At 40.4% G+C, this 26,847-nt stretch overlaps 1 protein-coding gene across 6 annotated transcripts in view; it reads right to left on the reverse strand.

Moving 5' to 3' along the window:
• The window catches only part of DACH2 (dachshund family transcription factor 2), a 235,752-nt gene that overhangs the window by 39,756 nt on the left and 169,149 nt on the right, over positions 1-26,847 (reverse strand). For all 6 annotated transcript variants that reach the window (XM_058032807.1, XM_058032804.1, XM_058032808.1 and 3 more), the window contains exons 4-7: positions 18,747-18,902; positions 15,479-15,651; positions 5,275-5,410; positions 3,129-3,209 (exon numbers count right to left, since the gene is read on the reverse strand). In XM_058032807.1, the coding sequence (XP_057888790.1) occupies positions 3,129-3,209; positions 5,275-5,410; positions 15,479-15,651; positions 18,747-18,902 (546 nt within the window). The remainder of the gene's footprint in view (positions 1-3,128; positions 3,210-5,274; positions 5,411-15,478; positions 15,652-18,746; positions 18,903-26,847) is intronic.

Raw genomic sequence — 26,847 nt, forward strand, 5'->3', positions numbered from 1 at the left:
ATGCACAGGCAAAATGCTGGTGTAACATGCCAGAAAAAGGCATTTGACAAAAATATAGTACTGTATGTAATCCATGCAGTAAAAACAATTTTAGATATATATATAAAGACCCCAAACCATGCAGACTTCCAAAGATGTTTAACTTTGTTGCCCTCTAATGTTAAATCTGACCATATTTCCTCTAAAAGGATGATGAAAAGAAGCAGAGTAATTGAGATTTAATGGCATCTCTCCTTCAAAAGGCTTACAGGTATGGCTGTAACTGGGCTCTAAATGCTCTGCAATGAGACAACCACCAATTCTGGAAATTCTGCCCCACCAACACAGGAATTGCAACAACTTCATATTAACTGTCTTTTAAAGAAGCACTGTTGTGAAGCCATGTTCTCCTCAGCCCTAATTACCCTGAAATTACTTTGATGAGAACAAAGTGGCACATTTTTGTCTATTGCTGAGATCACTTAAAATGGGATATGGAAAACAAAACCTGTGTATCCTGAGAGATATTTTGTCTATAATCATTACAACAACTTTAATTATTTTTTAATGCTAAGATTTCAATAAATAGTACTCCTGATAAATTTGAGTTCCTTAATTTTCAATTGTTGCTGTCTTAATTGTAGAGAGCTCAGCTTTGTGAAGTTATGTCAAGGTGTATAACACAAACACACGTTCAATATATGCCTTCAATAATTTCTTTGTTGTTTGAAAACTTCCAACTTACAGCAAAGCTGGCATTTTATGGCCTGCAGAGCTATAAATCATTTTTAAAATCATGATGATATTACTCAAAACAGATGTGAAAACATATGTTTGCCACGGTTGTATAAACCGCTTACTTGTCATACTTAATAAATGTTGATACTTTTATTTTAACTACATTCCTTCTTAATAACTTTGAAAATCTTTTCCATGGTGAATATATTTTGCCTTGGTAAGAGCAATGGCAGGTTTGGAAAAACAAAGCTTGCTCTGTATACAAATTACATGGATGTTTTCTGCAGGGCAAGGCAGCACAGACCCCACTCCTCACATTGTCCACACCTGACTCTAAAGCACTAAACATAACTGAGCTCAAAATAATTATACAGGAGAAACAAAAGCAGTATTAGGAACAAAGAATCCACACAGGACTGGGACAAATCATTGAGGACCAACCCCAGTGGTTCCTACAGAAAGTGCACTATAGGTCTGTCCCACTGCTTAGTACAAAATCAGTGTGGAATCCTGGATATAAAGGTTGGTGCTTTACAATTTCTGTATTAGTCCCACTATAATCTCATCAAAAGGTTCTGGTTCTGGAGCCATGAGATGACTTGAAAAATCACATCTGTATATGACAACAAAAAATAAATTTCTCATCCTCATATTTTCTGAGAAAAACTTGACATCTGCACACCAAGCAGAAAAGGAGAAACTTTGTTCTGTCTCTAAAATAATATTTTAAAATGTCTCATGATTTCAAAGCGTTTTTTTCTGATGCAGGTGGATCTCTGCACACTAAATTAATTCCAAAAACATCCCCTAAGTGCATGCAGAACTAACACATGTATAAAGACGTATTTCCCAGTACTTAATCAATTAAAGAAATTATGCAAAAAATGTAGACTAGCAAATGAATAAACCTACACAACTTTAATCTTAAGGAGAATTATGGCACACAAACTGTTAGCATCAGATCTTTGTGATTTCATCCATGTTAAAAGGAATGATCACAGGAGCCTGGGAATTGGTTCACAGGTGGTGGAGGTTCAATTATTTTCGCTTTGGGGATTTCTGAATTATTTTTTCAGATTTTTAAACTGTACCTTCCTTCATCCATCCTGAGTGACAGAACTGCTACTACCAAGAAGTACATGATTTGCATCTTTGAACCCCACAGGATACTGAATTGTTTCACTGAAAAATTACTGAACATGTGGCAAGAAACCATGTACAGTTCAACAGAATTATAATCAACTACACTTTCAGGCTTAGATTAAATACTCACTATGCAATTACTACAGAAATGTAATTTTTAAATCTTAGGAGTGAAGGTAGGGCTGGTAACTTTCTGTAAATGTCAACAGGAGTCAAGAGGAAAGGATTTAAGCAGGATGATCCAGACAGAAAATTACCTCAGAATGGCACAGAAGGGCTCTTTTGGGGTTCATGAGGAAAGTGCTTAAATGTCCAGAAAAACCAGTGAATAGAAAACAGCTTCTGTCTTCAAGGAGAGTTGAGTACAGAAATACAAAATATAAGGAAGAAGTTTCAGGCTCTTCCTACCCATGATCAGTCACAGACCTCTCAGGAATAGAGCTGATTGAACAAAACCCTGACACTGCTCAAATAATTTCATATAACTCTGGAACCACAGGGCACAGAGGGGCTCCAAATTCTCTTCTGAGTAGCCCACAAAATTGTCTATGCTTGCCTTTTAGCTTCTTCTGAAAATACATGAAAATCACCTCAACCAAAATATAAATCATTTTGTGCTTTCATTTATGATGATAAATATGAATATTCTCAGCAGTCTTACAAGTACATTTAGTTTATGCTGTCTCTTCCTCCTCTTTCTTTCCCTTCACATCTTTTTCAGTCTAAAACCTCACTATCCCCCATAACAACTCTCTGCGGTGTTTTCCCAGAATAAATCCCTGAGTATTCACCTCCTCCAGCACCCACAAACCCCTGCAAGGAGAGCCCAGCAGAGAAAACCCTTCCCTTCCTACAGGAGAATCCCCCCAGGCCAAACATCACCTCTTCCCTTGCTGCCCCTCACTGGTGAGACAATATAAAATTATATTGCTCACCCAGAGCATCAGAGCAGCCTGCACACACATCCCCTGAAGGCAAACAAACAATAGCACATGACTGATCAAATATTTGCTCAGAACTTCATAAATAATTGAGCCAAAAGACCTGCAAAATATTACCCTCATGCTATATAAACAGAGAGAAGTGAAGTTCTCGTTGCTTACACTTCCATGTGAGTTCACTGGATACATTATTCATTGCAATTAAGCACTTAGTTCTCTTAAATTAGTAATATAATGTCATTGCATATGCAGAACATGAGAAAAAGGAATGAAACACATAATAAGTGCAATTATATGCCTGAGATGGAAAACAGTCTGTGATTTTACCTTTCTCCTTTTGTATTTTTTTTAGGCTGGTCCCAGTTTCTTGGTCAATGAGTTCTCCTTCCCTGCTGTTGGTCAGCATGGCTAAAAAAAAATCAGAGGGCACAGTTATATAAAAATGTTAAGAGAAAACAAAATATTAAATTATATTTCCTCTTGGTTGATATTTTGGTATTTTAACTCTTAGAGCCAAGTAAAATATGCAGTAAAAGCTAATCTGTTCAAGTTTATTAGATAAGGATACCAAGACAGAACACAAATGACTACTGAGATGAATGTGATTTCTTATGAAATGTTCAAATTAATTAATTAGAGGGAAAAGTACTTCCCAAAAACCATTTTGGGGAAAAATGCATTTAAAGATTTAAGTATTAGTAATTATCTATAAAGCAGTAAGCTTAATAAAAACCACAGATTGCCAGATCATAGCCCAAATGGATTGGTGACAGCAAAACATCCCCCAACATTTCAGTGCTGAAGGGAATTCTTCACGTAACACCTGCAGTTTATGACTTCAGAATGCCTGTTTCTTTGTTCTTATTTGATTAAAACATTTCCTTCTCTGCAATCCACCAATTACAGACTTCACAGTTATTCCAGGGAGGACACTTGTTAGAAACTTCATCACCATGTTTTAGGGAGAACTTTCTTTTATAATTGCAAAAGTAAAAATTATTGTAATTCTGTTAATGAAAAATTTTTATCCATATCTTTACAAAACTGGATCTCTACAGACATCAACAGTCTCTTTTCACTGCTGCTACAGGGAGTTAAAAGTTTCTTTTCCTGTGTATTTCCAGTGTTATTTTACACAAGAAAAAGATGAGGGAAATCTACTTCACAGTCTCTGTGTGTGCACAGATTTAGGCAGAGCATCCAGCTTCTACCCACTGTGCTGGTCAGTGCTGTGGTGCTGCTGCAAGGACCAGGCTCAGAACTGCAAAATCCCAGGGGTAGGTTGTGCATGGGAGGAGTTCTCCAGTGACTCACCCAGAGTGCACGGCTTTTGTGGTTTAAATCTGGCTCAGCAATGCCTGCACGGGCTCCAGGCCATGAGGAGACAGCAGTGTTGACACACACTGACGTGAGGAGATGTTAATTGACTTGCCCTAGATCCCTCTTGGAAGCACCAAGAATAGGATCTAAACTTCCTCTAGACAGAATTAGCATTTTAATCGATAGTGCACAGGCTGTGAAAGCTGTGGTGGAGGGACCAAAAAAGCCAGAAAGGCCTCGGCCTCGGGGTGATGAAGGAATGTATGGGCACAAGAAGATTTTTGAAACAAAAAAGTCATCATAGAATTTGCGATTTTCCTCACACACATGCACACCTTGCTCCTTTTCAACAGCAGGTGCCTTGAGCAGCACTTCCCTATCCAAGCATGCTGAGAGAGATGGCTGGAACAGGGAAGGGTGCAAGGATGAGGGTGATCATAGAGGATCACAGGGGGGTGATCCCTCTGTGCAGAGGATACAGGCACAGAAGGAACCCAAGAGGAGGGGCTGGGCTCTGCTGAGTGATGAACTTCACAGAATTCACAAAATTACTAGGTTGGGAGACCTTAAAGATGATTGAGTCCATGACTACCTCAACCAAACCACGGCACCCAGCGCCACATCCAGTCTTTTCTTAAACACATCCAGGGCTGGTGACTCCACCACCTCCCGGGGCAGGCCATTCCAGAACTTCATCACCCTTTCTGTAAAAAACTCCTTCCTGATATCCAGCCTACATTTCCCTTGACGCACCTTGAGACTGGATTTAATTTTAACTAAAAAACCAAGGGATGAACTTCCCGCGTATTCCGTATCAAACGCTTCTCCACGTTTGATACGCACGTTTGATACGCACGTTTCCAGCACAAAAAGGCTGTGAGGGGCTGTGAGGGGAGTGAGGGGCTGTGAGGGCTGTGAGGGGCTGTGAGGGGAGCGAGGGGCTGTGAGGGGCTGGAGGGGAGTTAGGGGCTGTGAGGGGAGTGAGGGGCTGTGAGGGGACTGAGGGGCTGTGAGAGGTTGTGAGGGGAATGAGGGGCTGTGAGAGGTTGTGAGGGGAATGAGGGGCTGTGAGGGGAATGAGGGGCTGTGAGGGGCTGTGAAGAGCTGTGAGGGGAATGAGGGGCTGTGAGGGGAGCAAGATGGCGGCACTGACCGATCCTGTCGGGGGTGGTGTCCAGCTGGGACGGGGAGCTGGACACGCTGCTGCTGGGGTGTGAGGACGCGTGGCTGCCGGGCCGTTGGCTGTCCTCCAGGGACGGCGCCGGGGAAGGGCTGTCCTGGATCCTCTCCTGCAAACAGAAGCAAAGCAAAGCTGGGACCTTTCATCCACGCGTTTCACCGAGGTTCAGGCTAGAACAGTGTGGTTGGCTTAAAAGCAATGGTAGCAAATGGTGTTGGTGAGGTAAACAGAGAACAGAACTCGTGTCTAAGAGCAGTGTAGTTATCTACAGCCAAAACCAACACTGGCTTCTACAAACAACGTGGTTGAGCTTAGCTGATCATTTGCCACCTTTTTCTTGTTGGCAACTTTCTATGTTCTAAGTTTTTCACACGTAGGAACATATAAAATATTCTTTCATGTTGCTTTTACGAACTACTTTTAATCTACAGGTAGAGAGATTGCCATATATGAGTCACATTTCAAATAAACAATTCACAGTTGGACTGAACTGTCACTAAATGCAGTCAAATTCGTAATTAGCATCTGTACTTGTGAATTTGTAACTAGAATCAGTACCTGAATAAATTACATCAGTATCTTCTCAGGACAAATGATAAATGCTGTGGCTCTGGTACAAACTTCCCTCTTGCATGAAAAGCACCAGTGGTTAAGCAAAACAAGAGTCTGCATGCAAAATGTCACGTTTATATTTGCACAAGAAACTTTGATATTAACCTCTAATATTGTAGCTTTGGGAAGCACATGGTGGTTCCTAGAAGTTTTTCCATTATAAATCCTTGATATAAAAACTGCTGTTTGGATGTACCAGGGCAATTCATTAATTACACTGCCAGCAACATCAACAAGAATATTCTGTTACCCATTAAAACCATCCCTCTAAGCCACACTCATCTTTGTATTTACAGATACTTCTGGGAGTTATGCAAAGGGAACATGAGATTGGATCCTCCTCAGAGCATGGGATGGCATTTCCCTATTCCAACCACACCAGCTGAGAATGTGGCACCAGACCTGGTTTTAATAGGATTGTTACTGTACGTTAAATAACAACCCAGCCCCAAAACCATGTAACAGATGTGTATCTATTACATAGCTGTTAATCCTCAATGGATCAGTTTCACTAATTATCTGTTATTTAATGAATGTACAGTAACTAATAGATCTGAAAGGGAGACTTTTAATGATCAGATATGAGTGTATTATGCTGAGTCACAAGTTTTTGTAATTTTGAAAACTGAATGGTTTTATACAAATTAGTTTCCAAATTCTGTGGGAGGAAAAAAAAGATCCAATTCACCAAAAAAAAGATCCAATTCACCGAATTGTGTTTTCTCCCTTTTGGCCTCCAAAAGAGAGGGTTGGGAGGTTGCTGAGATGAACAGATGAGTAGAATGGAGTTGGGACTTTGTGGATGTGCTGCTTACTGAGTTGCTTTTGAAAATCACATTCTTACCCCAAAAAGTACTGTCCTAAATAACAAACCATACCCATGCAATCCTGAGGGGATAAATCCTGTGTGTTTTTTACCTTTGTGCCAATAATAGCTTCCAAATAGGTTCCTGCTAACAGGTTACAACACTGACTGCAATTTCATTTGCATGGATTTCAGTTTTAACAGTCCTCCTTGGCACTATTTCCTCTCTTTTAACCACAAAGAGCACTCAATTTACAATTAAGATATCATTTTGAAATGATTAATTTTACAGAAGAGTGCATAGTTTAAGTAAATTTCATTGTCTACTGCAACCATGAAAATGAATAGCCAAGGAGAGGACGTGCCAACTGTTCTGCAAAAAAACCCTATGAACAAATATGACTAGGAATTAACACTTAGATATCACACAAACAGCCATATATGTCATCTTAAATGGGAGTTATTTGAGTAATTCAAAAGCTGATGATTTGGAAAAGCAAAGTATTCCAGCTCCTTCTGGTAACTACATTTCCCATTGTCTCTCACTGTGAAATAATCTCTGCTTGCAGTAATTTGTCTTCAGACTCAGGGTCTTGGTTTGAAATCTTCAGGCAGATGTACAAGTGTCAAATAAAAATGTCCTTCTAAATCACACAGTGAGTCACTTTCTAAGGGAATTAGTTGATTATTTTATCTAATGTCTTACCAGCTACACCAATGTACAGGCACAGGGAATGCAGAGCTTTCCTTATAAGCAACAAAGGAGCTGAAATTCCCTCTCTATCATATATGCTCCAAATGAGGATGGATTATCACCATGTGAGGCTGCATATGGATCAAGAAATTGTCCATTTCTAAATGTTTATGTAGAAATGTGCTGAATTTCCCCTCCTATAATGAATAATGCTATGAGCAGACTCTTCTTTTGCTGGTAAACAGATCCATTTTTCAGTCCTGTAATCAGTATGCATCTATTTAGCTACTTAACAGCAATGTGCTCTGGTTCATTAGGTAGCTACTGTTGTGTCTCAGCCTAGTTAAAATTTCACAGCAAGTTAATCTATTTTATTACAAATGAGAACACAAGTGATAATGTCCTCACCATTTTCCAAACACAGGGTTAACAGTATTTGTAACAAATCAATGAGGGCATTTAAATAGGAAAATTGCAAATCTAAAATCTTAACATTTTGTTTTACACATTGATGACTTCATTTGATTTGTCATCTTTGTATTTTATAACCTCGTTACTATTCACTTATTTTTTCCCCCGAAAACAACTCAGTTCGCCCTGCACCGTGCAGGGCAGCCTGGTCACACACAAGGTAAACTCACAGTAATAAAGAAAAATTCCTAAATAAAGTAGTATTTTCCCCATTTAAATTTATTCATATTCATAAATTTGCAAGATTAATATTCCAGGTCATAATTGAATGAATTATATATAAAGTTTCTACAGATTGTGAGAATTTTATGAAAAATGAAAACATTTCTCAAGATCTCACCTATTTATCTACCTACAGTACCTACTTTATCTCATCTTTTTTCCTTGCTTTACAGAGCTGTAACATAAATTCTCAAAAAGGACTTTTCCAGTATTTAATCCTCTTGAAGGGCAATATATTTGTCTCACTAAAAATCAGTGTCCTTCTGTGCCTCAGAAAATGCAGCTACAAAGCTTGACATTGTTGATTTTAGTTGTGATTTAGCTGAAAGGCACTGAAGTCACGAACTCACCCAATTTCCAGACAGGTCCTTGATTTCAGCTCAATATCCCTCTTCCCTCCCCTGTGAGGGAGTATTCCACACCAATAATAGCAAATATTACACATAGTTTTATTTGAAATATATATGAACAGCTTACCTATTTTTGACATAATCATCTTGACCTTAATTCCTTAGCTCTGCTTTTTTTATAGTATTGATCTTCCTTTTATGTCAAGAGTTTAGAGAAATGATGCTGCTGGATTTTCCTTTTTATGTTTCTTTATTTTTAGTTGTAATGTAGTTGTAATTACTCTTCCAAATGTTAATCTGTTAATGAGTTCCTAGAGGATTTAATGGCATTTCACTGCTGACAGGCAAGTTTTGGAAGTTTGTCTGAGTCCTGGATGTTTTATTCACACATTCATCTTGATATTTCATATTTAATTGAGGTGCTGCTGCTCTACTCTACAGGGCTCTGCAGTGGCTGGAATTCACCCCATCTAATGAAATAGAAAGGAAGGTAAAATGGAGATTCTACTGGCTTTAGGCCTAGATTAGAGTTTTCAAGAGTTGTAAGAAAGATTTCTGATGTTGACCATGATGGGAAAACAAGAGGAACTGGCAGAAAAAAATCCCAGCATTAACTTGTGCAGTGGGATGTTCATTATGCCACACCTCACCCTCTCCCCGGCTACAAGATCTCCATTCATATTCTCAAAATAGAGAATAGAAATTTAAAAAAATCCTAGAAATTAAAAAATTCTAGAAACCAGAGCCTGACTCCCTGGAGGGGTCTGTGAAGCCAGGATGGGCAGGCAGAGCCTCCAACCCCATTTCCCTGCTGAGCTACCTCTGCTCCCCCCTCTCTGTCTTAATCCCATCCTCACCAAGGGAGAAGAACAAGAAAAGTTAACACAATTCACAATTCCAGTCAGCAAGGAATTGCTAACACTGCCTTTTTTTAGTTAATAATAAGATGAATTTCTTTCCAATTGACCTTACTTGATACTAATGCTGTTTGAATCCTAATAACCAGTAGATTTTAAATATTGCTCTCAAGTTTACAGTCCTTAACTGATAGAGTATTCAATTTAGGCTTTTCCAGGGAAAAGAATATCCCTGCCACAGGAAGCAGGAGCTGTGCTACACCTGAACTGATGCCAACAAGAACTGGGATGGTCACAGCCATTTCTGTGAGAAGAGCAGTTGGGTTTGGATTTTGAGTCGTCCCACCTGGAAATGAACACACACAAAGGCTGGGGTGACTTGTTGGTCTTCTGAGCTACTTACAGTACCTGTGATTGCTGTAGGTACTGGAGATGAACAAGGTAAACAGCTGGTCTAAAAACCAAGATAGGATCTGTGTGTCTGAAAGCCAGCTGGATCCCATTCATCTTTTGCAGTGTATAGGGAAGTCTTTCGCAGAAAATATGTACTTTGCCATTTAAAATGCACTTTTTTTTTCCACTGTGTACACATAGTTGTTTCAGTTGTAGTCAACTGGCAATTATTTTCTCACAGAATTTAAGAAATCATAAAAACCCCTACATTTACTGATTTTAATACCAGATGTTCACTCACTAATTCCATTACCTTGTGACTACTTCCTATCAATCCATTAATTGCCAGCTGCTCAGCCAAACAGAGAAGTGCAGCTAATCAGATGGTGTTGGGAAACAGCCAAACAGGAGCTGCCTTCTTCCCTGCTTCTTAAATTAGCAGTCACTGGGACAGCCATGGAAACCTTCACTCCTGGATTAAGATCTTGATGTTTTACTTTCAACCTGAGAGCACAACAGCGCCTGAAACTGGAAAGGATCTCACGGTGGAAACTTGGTACTTGTGCCCCTCTCCTGAATTGCTTCACCCAGTGCTGCCATGGAAGGCAGGAAAGGCACTCCCAGGACTAATGATGAAAATGCTCTACCTCATCTGCATTATAGCCATATCAGTTATTAAGGACAAATGCAAATGACTAAGCTAATACTAAAAAGATCTGAGCCAGAACTAAGAGCTTATATGTGCTTGGCCTAACAATTTTCCTTTGCAAGCTCTGCAAAAAGAGCTGTTTCTGATTGGGTTTTTTTTCCACTTGGAAGTTTAAAATAAGTTCTCAGTGCTTAAAACATCTCAATGAGGGTGGTAAGGAGCCAGGTGTTCTTGGCACTGCAGGGAGAGGGACAGCCTCCCTCCAGAGGAGGAGATGAGAAGGGTATTTAATGCAATTTGAAAGAATCTGAACATCTCCCAACAGAGTAATTTCTCTGAATCAGTGAATAAAGAGATACAAACGTGCACACTCCCTCCTCCTTCACCTCAAATACAGCCACAAAAATGAACCTTCTAAGAAGCAAACAAACTCCTGTCTCCCATTTCCCTCCTCCAACATATCCCAGTCCCACCAGCAATCAGCTGCCTGCTCTGGAACAGGACAGAATAAATGTAACAACATGAAAAATCACATACATTGTAGAGAAGGTTGATTTTATAAATGTTGCAATATTCTGAAAACAATTCATAATGGATTGAATGCACAGAGAGATATGAAATTACTGATGTTAGAAATTCTGTAATGGGAAATGTTTCTATTGTGAGAAGAAGTGTTTCAGAGCATTCTGAGATGGCCACATTTTTCTGGCTGTCAGGTAAATATTATGAATGTGAGTTGTAGAGCACACAGAAAAATAGCACCTCTCAGCAATAATTACACAGCCCATCTGTACTCTCTTCAGGGAATTTAAAATCATGTCATATACACCCTTTACAAATGCCTTAACAATCCCACAAAATCAGGAGAAAAACAAAGCTCAAAGAGAAGGAGACTCAGAAGTCTCTACTGCATGTTTAGATGGATCCCACTGTACAAATAATGCCTTGTTCCATTTATCAGATTAGTTTCTGAAGTGCATTGGGGTGAAATTCTCAAGGAATTATGAAATATGAAAATTAAAATGCTGTATTTTTTAAAGCATTTTAATTACTTTTTAATTTTTTTCTGTTTCTCATTTGCACTCAACAAAAGCACCATTTATTCCTAACTGGGACCTTGACAAGAGCATGAAAGATAAGAGAAAAGCAGGAATATAGCAAGCATGAGGGGATGACAACAGAAGAAAAATGGACAGCAGGAAACCAATTTTCAGAACTACTCCTACTCGGGAGAAGCACATCCCTCAGCAGCTCCAAAGAGCTGTTTGCCAGAAGGAAAGGGAGGGAGCACAAGGAGGAAGAGGGTGAGACATGAGCAAGAGGAGGAAGCAGGGTGCAAAATATGTCAAATAAGTAAAAGGAGAAGCAGGGGAGATTTGGGAGAAAGTAAGTCTCAGATTTCTGGTATTTTTTGTCTCATTACTCTTTGCATATCTAACACAAAAGGAGCAGCTTAAGGCCCTGGTTTGGGTTTGGTTCCCAGAATTTCAAGCCAGCCTAACTCAGTATTTCATTATTTCCCACCAGCCTGTTCCCAAGCACACCAGTGAAAGTGGCCTTTCAGTGAACAATCCAAGATTATCACAGTCTCAGCTCCAGACTTGGCTCTTGCTAGCCTTCCCTTCACCTTCCTAACCCCAAACCTCTCCTCTGCCCTCTCCCTGCTCTTTGGCTGGAATTGTGTACACCAGTATGTTTTTAGCCAAGTAAGGTCATATTTGCTACAGGTGCACTGTAAAATAAAAATCTTCACATTATGTAGCTACTGCTCTCTGGAGCTGCATGTTTCAGGAACTTCCATGAAAAATCGTCATGCTTTTCTTTAAAGGGCTCATCTGAACTTTCCTTCTGAAAATATTGTCACTGAGTAGATTTTTCTGAGTTTCAGGAACAAAATTATCCTGTAACAGTAAACTGCTACATTTATTCATAGAATCACAGAGTGGTTTGGGATGGAAGGACCTTAAAGGTCACCTCATTCCTGCCCTGCCAGGTGTAGGGACATTTTCCATGAGACCAGGGTGCTCCACCCATCCACTGGTCTTTCCAGCCCAAATCATGACTCCAGTGTACTTAGCCAAATTCCACCCCAGACTGATCCTCATTTGGCATCCAGGCCATTCCTGGATTGCAGAGCAGGTCTAGCTGAAGAACAGCTCTGAAAATGAAGAAATAACAAGAACTGGATGCAGGAGGGAGAAGAGAAAGGGTGGTGAACTCAGTGTCCCTGTCAAATTCTGCTTTGGCCATATGAGACCCTCACTCAATAACAGAGATTGTTCTGAGCCATTTGAGCCAAGTTTCAAACCCAGCAAGCTTCTTCAGATGTGCAGTAAATCCCTGTAAGGCTGGATTTATCACAGGGGCACTGCCAGACCTGCAGCCACAGTGCTGCTGGTGCTGCTGTAATCACATCACATCGTGTTAGAGATGGCTAAGAAGGTTTTGTGAGCCTGGCCATTGTGCCTCCCTAATTTATGGTGTTCCTGTCAGGGAGAAATCAAGTTTCATAGTTATGACATTTCTTTCTGGAGCACTAAATGTTAACTTTGCTGATCATGCATATCTTGGTAGAACAGCTTATTTCTAAATGGCAAACGTGATATAAAAAGCATAATGACTTCATTCAAAACCTTACAAAGCAGCTGATTCTCACACCTATAGAAAACAGGCCAAGTGGTATTTCAGTCATCAGACTATGGAAACAGACACACACTCAATAGATTTGATTCATTTCTCCCATTTTAAGTAGAAACATGATGCTGGTATTGCACTCTATTGAAAACTAGCTATGTTTTGTACTTATTAAATGCACTTAAATAATGTCCTGTAATAAAAGGACTCCTACTGACAGCAGGAGTAGCATTGCTTTTCTTTTTTTTTTACATGTTTCATTTTGTACAAGAATTTCATGTTAACTGGATGTTAACTGGTCATCATTCTGTGCTGGATGATTGTACATAAGGGAAAGAAAGGACAAAAGGAGCCTCACACTGTTACAAAATTCATCTACACTTTCAGCACTCAGGACAAACTAGAGAAAGATGCAGCACCACTTGACAGGTGAGAGTAACACAGCAAAGGATGCCCACTCTGCCTCTGTCACGTTGGCTACTGGTGCATTTTCCTCTGCAACATGAGAGGAAATAATTCCCACCAGAGTGCTGGCCAGACCTCGTGTTGCTGAGGAGATATTGTGTCTCCTCTGGTGCAGGTGTTGGGGAAAAAATTGCTGTAAACGAGTAACTCTCATCAGCAAGGGCCTGCTAAATAACACCCTGAAACCCAGCTGCCTGCAAAAAGTGCAGGTTAAATTACAAAGGACTGGCATTGTTTACAAATACGTATTTAATCTTCATGTTGACATATTGGTAACATTTAGAATACAATAAAAGCTTCTGCAAGTTTACTTGCTGCTACAAATATTCCACTGCTGTGTTTAAATTAGGTCTCTGAACACTTAAAGGAAAGGTTATGGTTTAAAATGAATGGAATTTCAACTAATTTCTAATAGTTTAATGACTTGCAGTAACACAGTCGGATATCAGAGAGAGATGTTTTCTCCACCATGCCAACAACTGTGCAAGTACAATGATGATAAAGAGAAGTTTTTACACATCTTAATCCTAAGTAGGGATCCTAATGGGAAATAAGGGAAAGGTCACTCCTGAATTTTCCCAGCCTCCCTCAACAAAACCAAATCATTCAATCATTCAGAACAATATTTGCCCTAATCTGGACATGGACTCCCAGTAAAAATAAGAAAGAATCTGAGGTAATTTTGGAGATGCTTTGGGCCAGAAAGCAAATCAGAAGGAAAACAAACCTCTCCAGAGCCTCAATAGAGAGATGTAGAATTTTACTGTAGCGATGTGACAAGAGACATTTGCTGTGCCCCTTGAGAGGATGCTGCTATCAGAACACATGGGCATGAACAACAAACACGTGCTTGGTCACTGCAAGTTCCTTTCCCTGCTTGATTTAGAAACAAAATCTCCCGAAGCACCAGCCTGTGACAAAAGGAAGTACAACACAACCCTCACTAATGCATTCTCACAACTGGACTGTAGTGTTTGGAACTGCAGTGTTTCTCAAGGATAAAATAATGACACATAAAATTAAGATGTTTTACAATAAAGATGTGAGAGCAAATAAGTTCAGCTAATCAAGTGAGAGTTGTAAGAACAAAGCAACTCAGAAGTCAGATTCTAGAGTGACAGGATAGATGAGTTTAAATGAACACAAATATTGAAGACATTTACTTTCCAGAACAGATAGCTCTATAGACTCATATATTTAAACCCAAAGAAAAATGGATTAAACTAATGAACTTTCAAAGCTGACAACATTTTACTTTGTCAACAAGAAACCCACATGTGCATGCAAATATACACACACACGTCAGACTGGTAACACCTTTCATTTTTGCTCAGTAAAAAGTGGACACACTGTTTTAGAGAATCCCATCACACCAATCCTTCACATACACTGATCCTACACACTTCTATTTTGAAAATTTCTTGTTTTAATGCATTTTTGAGTGTGTGACAGGACAGCAACTCTCCACACAGGCAAGAACCTTTCTGAACTGCCTACTTGGCAGAGACTACGACAAGCCTTACAAAATACAAATATGTTTTAACCAACCGGAAGGAAGTTCAGATTTGGCTACCAGAGATTCTACCCACTGAAGTACTTGCGATAATTTACTCAGGTATTACCTGCTCTGGTTTTGCACTGCTAGAATTCCTGTTTTGTTCTTCAGCCTCGCTAAGGTACTTGTGATAATTTTCTCTGCTATTTACCTGTTCTGGATTTGCAGTGCACTAGAATTCTTGCCATGTCCTACAGCATTTTCTCTTAAATTTGACTTTAAAACAGCATTTTAGGAGAGTTATGAAGGTTTCATAAATCTCACTCTAGTCTGTAGTGTCAGTGTCCATTTTTAATTACACTACAGACTCACTGACAGATCAGAGCAGCAGAACTCCGTGGCTGCAGTGTGGGTGTTGCTCAGTGTTGGGAGCAGGCCAGGTGAGCTGGAGCAGTGTGAAGTCAGAGTCTCATCCTCCTCCTCGCTGAAAGCACCACTGCAGATCCCTGCACGCCACAAGGAATCCTTACCTTGATGACGGAGGCCCCTGCCCTGGAGAGGGGGCTGTGCATCTGCGCCGCCGCCGCCATGTTGGCGATGGTGTTGAGATGGTTCATCTGGTTCATGGCCATGGCCACCGAGGCCGGGGGGAGGCTGACGGGGAGCAGGGGGTGCGGCATCATCATGAAGGGCAGGTCTATCCCTGTGGAGAGCACAGACACGTCACTGGGGCATCCTGAGGGGCCATGACACCCACCATTTCACTGGGACACCCTGAGGGCCCACACCATCCACCATGTCAGTGGGACACCCTGAGGGCCCACACCATCCACCATGTCAGTGGGACACCCTGAGGGCCCACACCATCCACCATGTCACTGGGACACCCTGAGGGCCCACACCATCCACCATGTCAGTGGGACACCCTGCAGGGGTGACACCATCCACTGTGTCCCTGCAACACCCTGAGGGCCCACACCATCCACCATGTCCCAGGGACACTCTGAGGCCCACAATATCCTCCACCATGTCCCTGGGACACCCTGAGGGCCCACATCCCACTGCAATATCCACCATCTACCATGCCCCTGGGACACTCTGAGGGCTGTCACATCCCAGTGCAACATCCACCACTCAAGCCCAACAGCAGCAATTCTTATCAATGCTATGGTTCCACAGGGGATAATTGTCTGTGCAGCCCAGGAAAGGCTGGTTTGTACTGGGGAGAGGAACACACAGCTGGGGAGTGACAGAAAATAAATATAAAAGTGCGCCAGTTTAGTGATCTCTTTAGTTAAGATAAGTAAGAAGGAAAAAGACCCACAAAACATGCATATAATTTGCATGTTTTCCAACATATCAGATGAATATTTATTAATAACTTTATCTGATCATACACTCCTACCAGGACTTCTTCCCATTACACCTTCTCAGCAATGTCACACTAGATTCTTATACTTTATTTCTCAAATCCACAAGGCTGTGGCTTGGATTACAGACACCACCGAGCAATTGTACAGAAGGTCTGTGAACTGCAACACATAATGAGAGGTTAAAATTGTTGCCAGAGGTTTTAATTTTCAAAATGTCACTTTAAATTGTCTTCTGCTATGGATATAAACCAATTTAAGAAGGTATGAAATTTATTTGGATCAACTTGCAGATCTTGACATTGCCAAAAAGGTGAAGTTACTGCTAGCAAGAATTGGATTCTCATACTTCATTAATATCCATTTCAGCACATGTATTACTTCTTGTATTTAGTAATGACTGCACTGGAAAGAAAGAGCAAGACACCAATTCACTGAAAAAATAGTTATTGTGCATTCAAGAGTTCTTTAGAGGGATCACTCGGAGATAGCTACCATCGGGTATCCAAAATTAATTTTTCAGGATAAAACCCAAAATTCAGGACCCACTCTGCCACACAAAAATGTCTTATCATTTTTCTAAATGACATTTAGATAAAAAATCCTCATTAGAATATTCAGGTGCAAGTATTAAATAACACAAACATATAGCTAGTCATTACCACAAACCATTGAGAATGTTTATTGCTAAAAAGTTTTCAACTTTTGGGTTTATCCTAACTATTTTAAAGGAGAAGGCCAGTCACCAGAAGGCCAGTTTCTGGTGTATGACAGAACTAACAACAAGAAACGCCACTGACTGACATATCTTATCTTACTCCTACAGAATTTGACTCCAGTGATATAAAAACACCACGGTGCCCACCAGGAAAGGCAGCACTGCAATATTCCCAGCTCCCACACTATTCCTGTTTAACATGAGCATATCATGATCAACAACTGTGATGTCTAATGACTCACTCTCCATTTTATATGATGATCCACGCCAATATTAATTATGATAGGCAATAAGCAATGCCCACATACATCTCCCCTCACTTCAAACCACTCTGACAATCCCCTCCAGTGCCTGCATCCACCAGCCTTTGTTCCCCTGCAGATCTCCCTTAACAGCCCAATAATCTTTCCTCATCCTCTATAGAGTTCCAAAACTCCCAGACACCATCTGGCCACATTGAGTTGTATGTCTACTTAAAGTCCAATTGACATGCAAACTAAATGCAAACTACAAACAGAATTTAACAGCACATCACCAGTTTTAAGACACAATCCGTCAAACATTTCAGAGGACTATGAGGAAAATATATCCTGCACTTGCAAATCATTGGGCATAATGTCTGACATCCAGTAAAGCCTTTAACAGCCTATAGACATTCACCTACTACAAAATCCGCTGGAAAATATCCTTAAGAAAAAAGAACACAATGTGTCTGTGTGTAAAAGAAATCCAGGTATTGAATTATGCAAGAATATAAATTGAAAGCACAAACACAGAGAATTTGAGTCCTATGACCTGGTGATTTTTAACTACTGACTCTTAATCCAAAATGCTCAGGTCCACACCTTCCCACAAACAATCAGACTCATTTTGTACTAGTCATTTCAATAGCTCTTATTTGCTCAGATCTGGGGCCTGGCAGAGGAGAATGAACTGACTACTCCAAGAATTGTGTAAGGAGCCAGAAATGTCACTCGTCCCCTAAACTAAAACCAAAAATCAACTTTCAGAACTTGGAAGACAAAGTGCTTAAACAAGCAACGAGAGTCCATAAATGAGTTTTCATTCTTCATCCATCATCAACTATAGGAATAACTTTACTCCTAAATAATTTTTAAAATGTTAATCCCAAATCAAATCCTTCTTGGAATACTTTTTCCTTCCCTTCCTTCCCTCTTTGGGTGCACAGATGTGGAACCGATGGCTTCCCACCTGCTCCCTTCCTAAGGGAAAGAAAAGAGATGGCTTTTTGGAGAGTCCTAAGTTCCAAATCCAACCTGTGTCATTTTATTCCAGTTGTTTTGGATAGCTAGGTTCAGGTTCCATTTAACTGGACATTTTGCATTTATTCCTTGGTCTCCTATTTTATTTGGTGGGTCAGCATTTCCATCTGGAGGAGAATTTTCTCACATAACTAAATTTTAAGCAATTGTATGATTATTTTCCATGGAAATGACAAAGACTGACAGTCCCAAACCCAGTAGTGAGTGACTGAGTGAATTCCAAGAGGGAGCAGCCACTCGTATTTGAACTGATGGCAGAGGGTGCCTTGGACACGAGACACAAGCGCAGCTGGCAGTGAAGGCCTGACCCTCCTGTCACTCCCGTGTCCCCCATCATTCCCCGCTCCCTGAGGCTGGAGGGAAGGCAAGCCCAGCTCCCAGCAGGGCTCCAGGCTCTCCTCTTTCCCAGCAGGACCCCAGTACGTACTGTTGGTGAGCAGGTGGTTCTGCTGGAGAGGGCTGAGCGGGTGTGCACTGCCCAGGCTGGACTGCCCTGACAGCGTGGGGTGCCCAATGCTGTGCTGGGATCCCGTCGTGATGGGAGACTGCAGCTTGTCCTTGTCCCAGGAGGATTCACTGCCACCTGCAAAACAGGGCACAGCAAACCATGAGTGGCATGTACCTTTACTCTGAGATATTTTGCTTGGTTAGCAGTGAGCCAAGACTCCTTTACCACAGCTGAGCACCTGGCACCTGCACCTGAATTTTTCAAAAAATAAATTAGTAAGTAAGTACGGAGCAAAAAAATATTTTTAGACACTTTCAGCATCACCTACTTTCAAAATATTGGTTTGTGGAAACAGGAAAAGCTAAATGTCTGAGGATGAAATCATCAGTGATGATTAAATGAATTATTAGAATGGGAATATCTGAGAGGCTGAGCCGTCATCTCCTGCTATCACAGGACACGAGGCCACCAGTCCCTGCCAGACACTCATCTGAGCCCACCCCTGTGCTCATCAGGTCTCTGCACTGTCAATCCTGCAGGCACTTGGCCATTCCCTTCCTCCAGTGCCACTAAATTCCAGTTGGAATTCAGCCCTGAAGATTTTACTACAGTTTATCCTCGAGCTTGGATATCTTTGAGCTTCAGCAGCTCCCCCTCCACTGCTGGGCCTGACCCTGGGGATGCCCCACGGGAAACCCTTCACTTTGTGGGTTAAAAGAGCTGGGCACAGGCTGTGCTGGGAAATCATCAATATTCAGCAATTTCAACTCAGGAGTCCAGATATCTATTATGCATAGTAATTACTGTCTACAACGAGCACAAAGTCTAGGAAACAGCACTTGGTGTCTCGAATCTCTGTCTGGTCTTCTGCAGCAATTTTACAGACTGTAGTTTTTTCAGTATTACACACTTGAATAACAAATTCCTTTTAAACAGCAGGTTAAGTAGACCATGTTACTGAATTCCAAAATACATCTGGTCCACAAAACAGAAAACTTAAGAAAAAGTTAGACTAAACATTTCTAGAGTTAAAAGGTATTTTAAGATCGCTCCCCTCTCAGGTACACCTCACACTGTCACTTAGATTATAGATTGTTAGAAAAACATGTAACTGCAGTATTGATTTTGTTTTGAATTTATGAACAAGGATCTCAATTAGAATAAGTAAATAGATTACTGGAGTGCAGCAGATAGAGGCAGCAAGCAAAAAACCATTTTAATTGAATATGAAAGTTACAGAGAAATTCCATTCTTTATGACAACACTTGGCTGATAAACATGATTAATACTGCTAAATGCAAAAGTTTGAAAGATCAGTGATTGAGAAAAAAGGAAAACACTCCATCATTTTAGCACTATGTCCAAGTATGAATTACCTTCCTATAAAAGAGTTGTAATTTGTAAAATGATGAGTAATACACTGACAAAGAAAGATACACTAAATTATGCCATGTGATATAATGTAGCATGGTGTGGTGCAGTAATTAGAACTACTACAGTTGAGGCTGTGTCAGCATCTTTGTTATTTAATGTACTGTATATCAGCTCTTTCAAATAACATTTGACTGCTACTTAGTGTGGAAGTTGTTCACTTTGACTATTGTGAATCTGCAGTGCTATTATTTGGTGTGTTTCAGAAGTTAAATGTGTGATTTATGAAGGACTTTTGGAAGAAATGTTGAGTATTTGATTTTAACAAATGAGTTTTAGATTTCTCCATGTGCTTTTTCAACAAATTTAACATTTACACTCTATTCTTCCTCAAAAAACGCACATATTTTTCCATGAATTTTTGCTTAGGAACATATTTTGTAGCTGTTATTTCACATATCAGGGCACTGGACACAAAAACTGGGCCAAAGGCAGTTTGTTGGGATTTCTGAATGAAAAGAAAAAAATGAGTCTTCATTTGAAAGTTTCCCTCTCCCCGTGTTCCTCTGCCCTGGGTATTTCCAGCCCTAGGCACAGACGGTCTAAACTCAGCTCATTGAATTAATTCTGGAAGTTTCTCTTGCCTTTCAGAGCCTCGTGGCCCTGAGGCTGCAGCAGCAGAGCCCCCCCAACTCTCTGAGCCCAGCTCATTCCCCAGGAAAATTCCATTATTCCCAATTTACAGATGGAGAATTGCCCTGTGAGAAAAGCAACTTGCTTAAGGAAACCCAGGAAATCTGCAGTGGAAGGAGAAACTGAATTTATGTCATATAGTCCAAATCACTGGACCAGTTCTCCTTACAGATGGGGACAACAATAACTTTTCCCCTCTGCAAATTCCACTTGTAAATCTGCTCCAGTATTCAGTGCCAGCAACACAAGAATAAATTGCAATACACTTATCTCTGCAGACCATTCCTGTATTCTTATGTTCCCTATCACTTCTCCTTAGAGAAAGAAAAAAATACAGCTGAGCGTACAATGTCTAATAAAAGTGATATTAAATGAAATGCATCCTTAGCCTGCAGTGTCCCACAGATAACAGCTCCATCTCTCCATCTGGACTGCATTTCCTATGTGGTAGGAAGCCTCTTAAAAATGAAATAATAATTAGAACAGTTCTTGCCTAGAACTGCTCAGGTGTGAAGTGTTTTATAAGGGCAGAGTGGTCAGCTGCAGGGGGGAAAGCTGAGGGCAGAATTAGGGAGCTCCTGTTACACCAGTGAGGAAACTGAACTGGAAACGAGTCAGGGCTCTGGTCCTACCCCTGTGCCCTACAGAAACCTCTGATCCATCCTACCCACAGTCCCTCTGCACAGCTAAAAAAGAACAATTCAAAAGAACAGTTGCATTCTTCCCTGGAGTATCTATGCCCATAGGGTAAGAAAAAGATTAATACAAATTTACAGCAAGCCTGAAGCAGATTCACAGTAAAAACCAAGTATGTGACATGCAAACCTGTGCTGGTACACTCAGTCTTTAATTGCCATGCAGTGTTAAAAAAAGGTATTTATTTTTGAGCATACAATTTTCTTATTTGGTAACACACTTGTCAGCATGTTTGATCAGCAAATACATATCTGACATGCAACATATCAATGTGTATTTTCAAATTCTTTGTTGCCATAACAATTAGAAGTGAATACATCCATATAAACTGAATCCTTCCTAGTGCTTAAAATTCATGTTTAACCACAATTTTCCATATTTCTGTTCATCACCATTTTTTGTCCATCCATAAGGCAAAGATATCACATTTTGATTTTTTTTTTTAATTTCAATTCTGTATTTTGTATTATGAGCTTACAGTACATACAGAGATGTGTTTTAGTAATTTCTTTTAGGTATATAAAACATAAAGGGAAAAATATATGGAAAAAAATAAACATGCACTCCTAAGAAAAATGAGACAACAGGAAACAGCAATGGGACCTACCTCTTTTATACAAAAGGAAATAAAACTTTTTATTTATTTTATATAAGAAATAATATTTCATCTTAAAATATGAGTAACTTGATACATGAGTTTCATAGGAATATTATTAGAGCACCCAGAAGTTATTTGTCAAAATGCCACTACATCATTTATGCACCTTACCAAAAGCTTTATGTTTGACACTCTTACCCACTACCCACATGACCTTCCCTCCAACAGAGAAAAGTGAAGGACAGAAAGGGGGTTTTTTCCTTGTCCTGTTTGCATTCTGGTCGATGCTGTCCCAAAACAGGCTGTTGTCAGCACTGGCAAAGGGAAAGCCAGAAAGGAGCAGCCCCAGAGCTCCTGGTGCTCAGCAGGTGCAGGCACAGAGCTCTGGGCTCCTGACCACAGCCTGAGAAAGGGGAAAGAAGAGAACTCCGGGCTGCCTCCCCAGCCAGCTGAGAGCAGCAGAGCTGAGCTGCAGGCTCTGCCCCCAGGGGTGCTGCTGAAAGCACAGAGGGGTTAAAGAAAGGCCTAAATAAAGTGTCTGCAGTGTCCAGGGCACACAGAGAGATGGACTCCGTGTGGATTTGGGCAGTTATTTAATGGGCAATAAATGAAATCTGCTATTCACCAGTCTGAACAGGTTATTTGAGAGAAGTTACTTAGCAGTGCATGAATTACATTAGTGTGCAACTAAGCAAAAACAGAAATCAGGTGAATTTAGGAGTTAAATCACAGGTACTGTGAACAAACAGGGAAAATCAGCCCAAGCGGTACATTCACCTGTTGTCAGTGACAGACCCCACAGCCCCACTGGAAGGTGATTTATCATCACAAAGTGTCTCTGTTTAAGTTTTGTTTTATTTATTTGAAGAAAATGCAAGCGGTAAGCTCAGCTTCACTTTTTCTGAAAATGCTGCTACTCACCCATTATTAACTTTAGGAATTTTTTAAGGCAACTCTTAAAGGCAAAAGTTCTCTAGCAATAAGCCTCTCTGTGCATTTCCATTCTTCAGAACAAAACCCCAACATCTGTTGTTCATTTGTTGGGTTTGATTTTTTTTGGTAAAGACATATCTGTAGCGATTAAATCAGTGTCTTGGTTTTAGGTATTGAAAGATCTCCAGAAAGTAATCACAGTTCAATTCGGTGACAGTTTCTTTTCATTTGGTTTCAAATTCATTTTATCAGCCTTAAATCTGTCTGCTTGAGCTGAATGAAATCCTCTCTGTCAGAGCTACCTTCGAATTCCACAACCACACCGTTTCAATCTATGTCTGTCATTTTACTGCTCCTTGTGATACATTCCTGAAAAATTGAACTCCAATTGTAAAAAGCAATACCATCTTCACTGGCCAATCTTATTCTCAAATTATTTTTAAACACATTTTTCATCCTGTTGGGCATATTAAGCACAACAACAGGTGTGAAGAAAAAAAATATTCAGTGCATTGCTATTTCAGCACTGGTAATTCCAAAGTATTTCTCACCTCTAACTTCTTGTGAGTGTCCAGCATATACAGGGCCTTTGAAAATTTTTGTACTATACAGAACGCCATGACTCCCAAAACAACACAGCAGTGCTTTTTCCTAGCACTCCTAATCCTTGTGTTTCCAGACTATTTTACCAGTATCCCAACTTCACCCTGGTATTGGGGAAAATGGTAACTTTTTTGGCCTACACAGAATATCTTCTGCAAAAACATTTCAGCCTACAACTTTCTGTCAACATTTTCATGGTACCAACCTTTGAGTGTCCCAGGAAGACAAAATTAGGTCAAAAAATGGAACTCTCACTGCAGGAAGGTCAGGAAGAGATCACCCAGGTCTCATTCCTGGTCAAGTGTCAACTTCCTGTCAGAAAACTGCTCTGGGTCAGGATTTTGACCCATTTAACCCCAAATTCTGTCCCTTGTATTGGCAGTAGATAATGTTATTTACAGAGGCCACGCAAGTGTGGGCACTTTCTGTGGTCCCTTATTACTCCCAAATGAAATTCTGAAATTTAAAAATGGGAACAAGATTTTAATCAGCCCCCAAAATCATTACATCCATCTGGAAATCCAAATGGCAGATCTGAAATGCATTTAAGGCTTTAATTCATGGATTTGTCTGGCTGTGTGTATTGGGCTGTATCAACTTTTGGAGTGTACCCTACAAGAAAGCCATGGAAGTGTGTAGGGTAAGATATTAAAACTCAAGAAATCCAGTGATGGCTTTACTGGGCTACTTCCAAAAACTTATCAAGTGGTTCAGCAGATGTAATTACTGCCTAGCCCTGCCAAGGCTTTGAAATGTGCCCATTAATTCAGCAATTCCCAATCTGTCCATCAGTCAGTCATACTTAAAAAATATGTCTGTCAGGACTTAGGTGAAGTAATCTGTTGATAATTACACAATGAGAAGGCATCTGAAATCTGAATATCATTGCTAAACTTTTTGAAAAGTCTTGATGACAGCAAAATCAAAGTTTATTTCACAGCAAACAGGACATTAAAGGTAACTGGGAATATGTCCGAATATTTGATGCCAAATTAATTAAGAACAATTAATTTCAGGAAGATACTTTCTGAGACTATAAAAGCAGAGTTGCAGTATTTATCTAGGAACATAACCATCCCTCCCAAACCATCAACTGCTTCCTTTAAAGTGAACAAAGAAACAGGGAGGTGGTAAATGAAATGTGCTGATGGATGAGGCTGGAGCTGAAGCCCAGCCCAGCCAGGTCCCCTCGGTGCCAGGTACCCTGGCAGGTGTCACTGTCCCTCCCAGGCCCTTCCAGCCAAAACAAGGTCTCACCATTGCAGCCAGCTGCCGCTGTCCAGGCTCTGAGCAGCAGGAAACCTGTTCTCTCTCTCACAGCGGACAGAGCCATTCATCCCTGCAAACTGCATCCACAAAAATGCTCCTAAAATACAACCAAGTGTTTTCTGCTGCTTTCTGAGACCAGTGCAGATGAACAAACTGTGCATCAATTAAACTTCAGCATCACCTTCAGTACCTCCAGCTGAACTCCAAAACACCCAACACACCTCAGTGGTTCAACTTCCACAACCACAGCACCCTGTAAAAGTTGTATTTAACAAGATGAAACATCAGATTTACAGAAACTCAGACACGAACTCTTACAACAATTGTCACCAAAATGCACTGGTACTCACGAGCACCTCTCAGAGTCAGATACCTGTGCCTGCACTGTATAAAAAACCACCTGGTGTTATCTGAAGGTGTGTTTTGGGAGGGTTAACTGGGCATTTGTTGTCTTCCTCTGACAGCTCCTAGTTCTTGTGGTCGATTAAATATTGTTATAAAACTCTATTCAGTTTCTTCTATAGAACATGAAGTACATTTATTGCTAACTTTTTTAGTAACAACTGTGTGACAACTGTTTTATTTTTCTATACAAAGATAAGAATGATGTACTAGAACACAGCATCTATTCTGGTTAAGGACCATCAACAAAAAAACTGTTTTCTACTGCAGGACTACAGGCTGCCTTCAGAAACACGTTCATTTCACAGAGAGAAAGAAGGTCAAAATTCTGGTCTGTCATGTTTTTATTACTGTTGATGATGCACAAGCCAGAAATAAAACAGCTTAACTTTCAGATCTTGAATATGGTTTGCAGGGCTGCCTGCCAGAAAGGATAAAACATACATCCCTCTGAACTCCACTACTGCAGCCAGCAGCAAGCAGGGAACCAGGATTTGTATTCCAGCGATGATAATCACCCATACCCTCACTCACTACAATTTGCAATTTTCTGCTTTTTAAAAAATTACTTAATATTTCCCCATATTTAACAACTTACTGAAAGAACCACTGAGATAAAATACTGTGTATTTTTATAATTACTAACTCAGCAGATAGTTCAGTTTGATTCTGAGAGGCTTTGAGAATATCTTGACATCCAGGGCAGACAGGTAACTACAAAATCAGGTTATTTGAGCTTCAACAATTCATAATTTACTATTTCTTTGAAATCATTATTAAGAACAGTCCAAGTTACAGATGGAAATCTGCTGAGTTAATCTGCAGTGACATAAATGGATCATATTTTTATAATCTTTCCAAGATCTCCTAATACGAGAAGAATTCTATATAATGCAAAGTATGGCTTGAAAGAATTAAATAAAATCTGTGGCCTTAATACACACCTGGACAGTTTTCCAAACTTCCAGCGCCTGCATAAACTCACTGGAGATGTTACCAGAGAAGGAGAGGCTGCTGAGGGATGCCCAACACACTTTTATAAAGAAGAATGTCTCCACAAAGGATCGGTGGCTGCAGCCCCTTGCACCGCCCCAGCAATGTCAGGGTGGGATCTCAGGCCAGGTACACACTCATTTAATTCCATTTCTTACATCTGAAGTTGATCCCTTGCACTAAATACTCCTGACTTCCAAAAAATTGAGAGTGCTGCCAAAACCACGAGAGCTCGTGAGCAAACCCAATTCACAGAAAAGGTCAGCAGGGACATCTACTGAGTTTCAATTGATGCCAGCCTAAAAATAACACACAAAAACCCCTGGAACTACATTAGCAGCCAACTCTGTACTTCCTTTCACAACCACTTTCATTTGTGCTCACAGTGATATCTGAACAGGTTCCTACCACAGCACTTGGATCCATCTCACACATTCAATCCATCTTTGCTTTTCAGAACATTTTTCTCATTATGAAAGCTCAGCCACTGGGTATTCCATCACCTCTGGAGTAATTCTCCTC

Source organism: Melospiza georgiana, chromosome 12 (assembly GCF_028018845.1).
Source record: "Melospiza georgiana isolate bMelGeo1 chromosome 12, bMelGeo1.pri, whole genome shotgun sequence".
NCBI classification, from domain to species: Eukaryota; Metazoa; Chordata; class Aves; order Passeriformes; family Passerellidae; genus Melospiza; species Melospiza georgiana.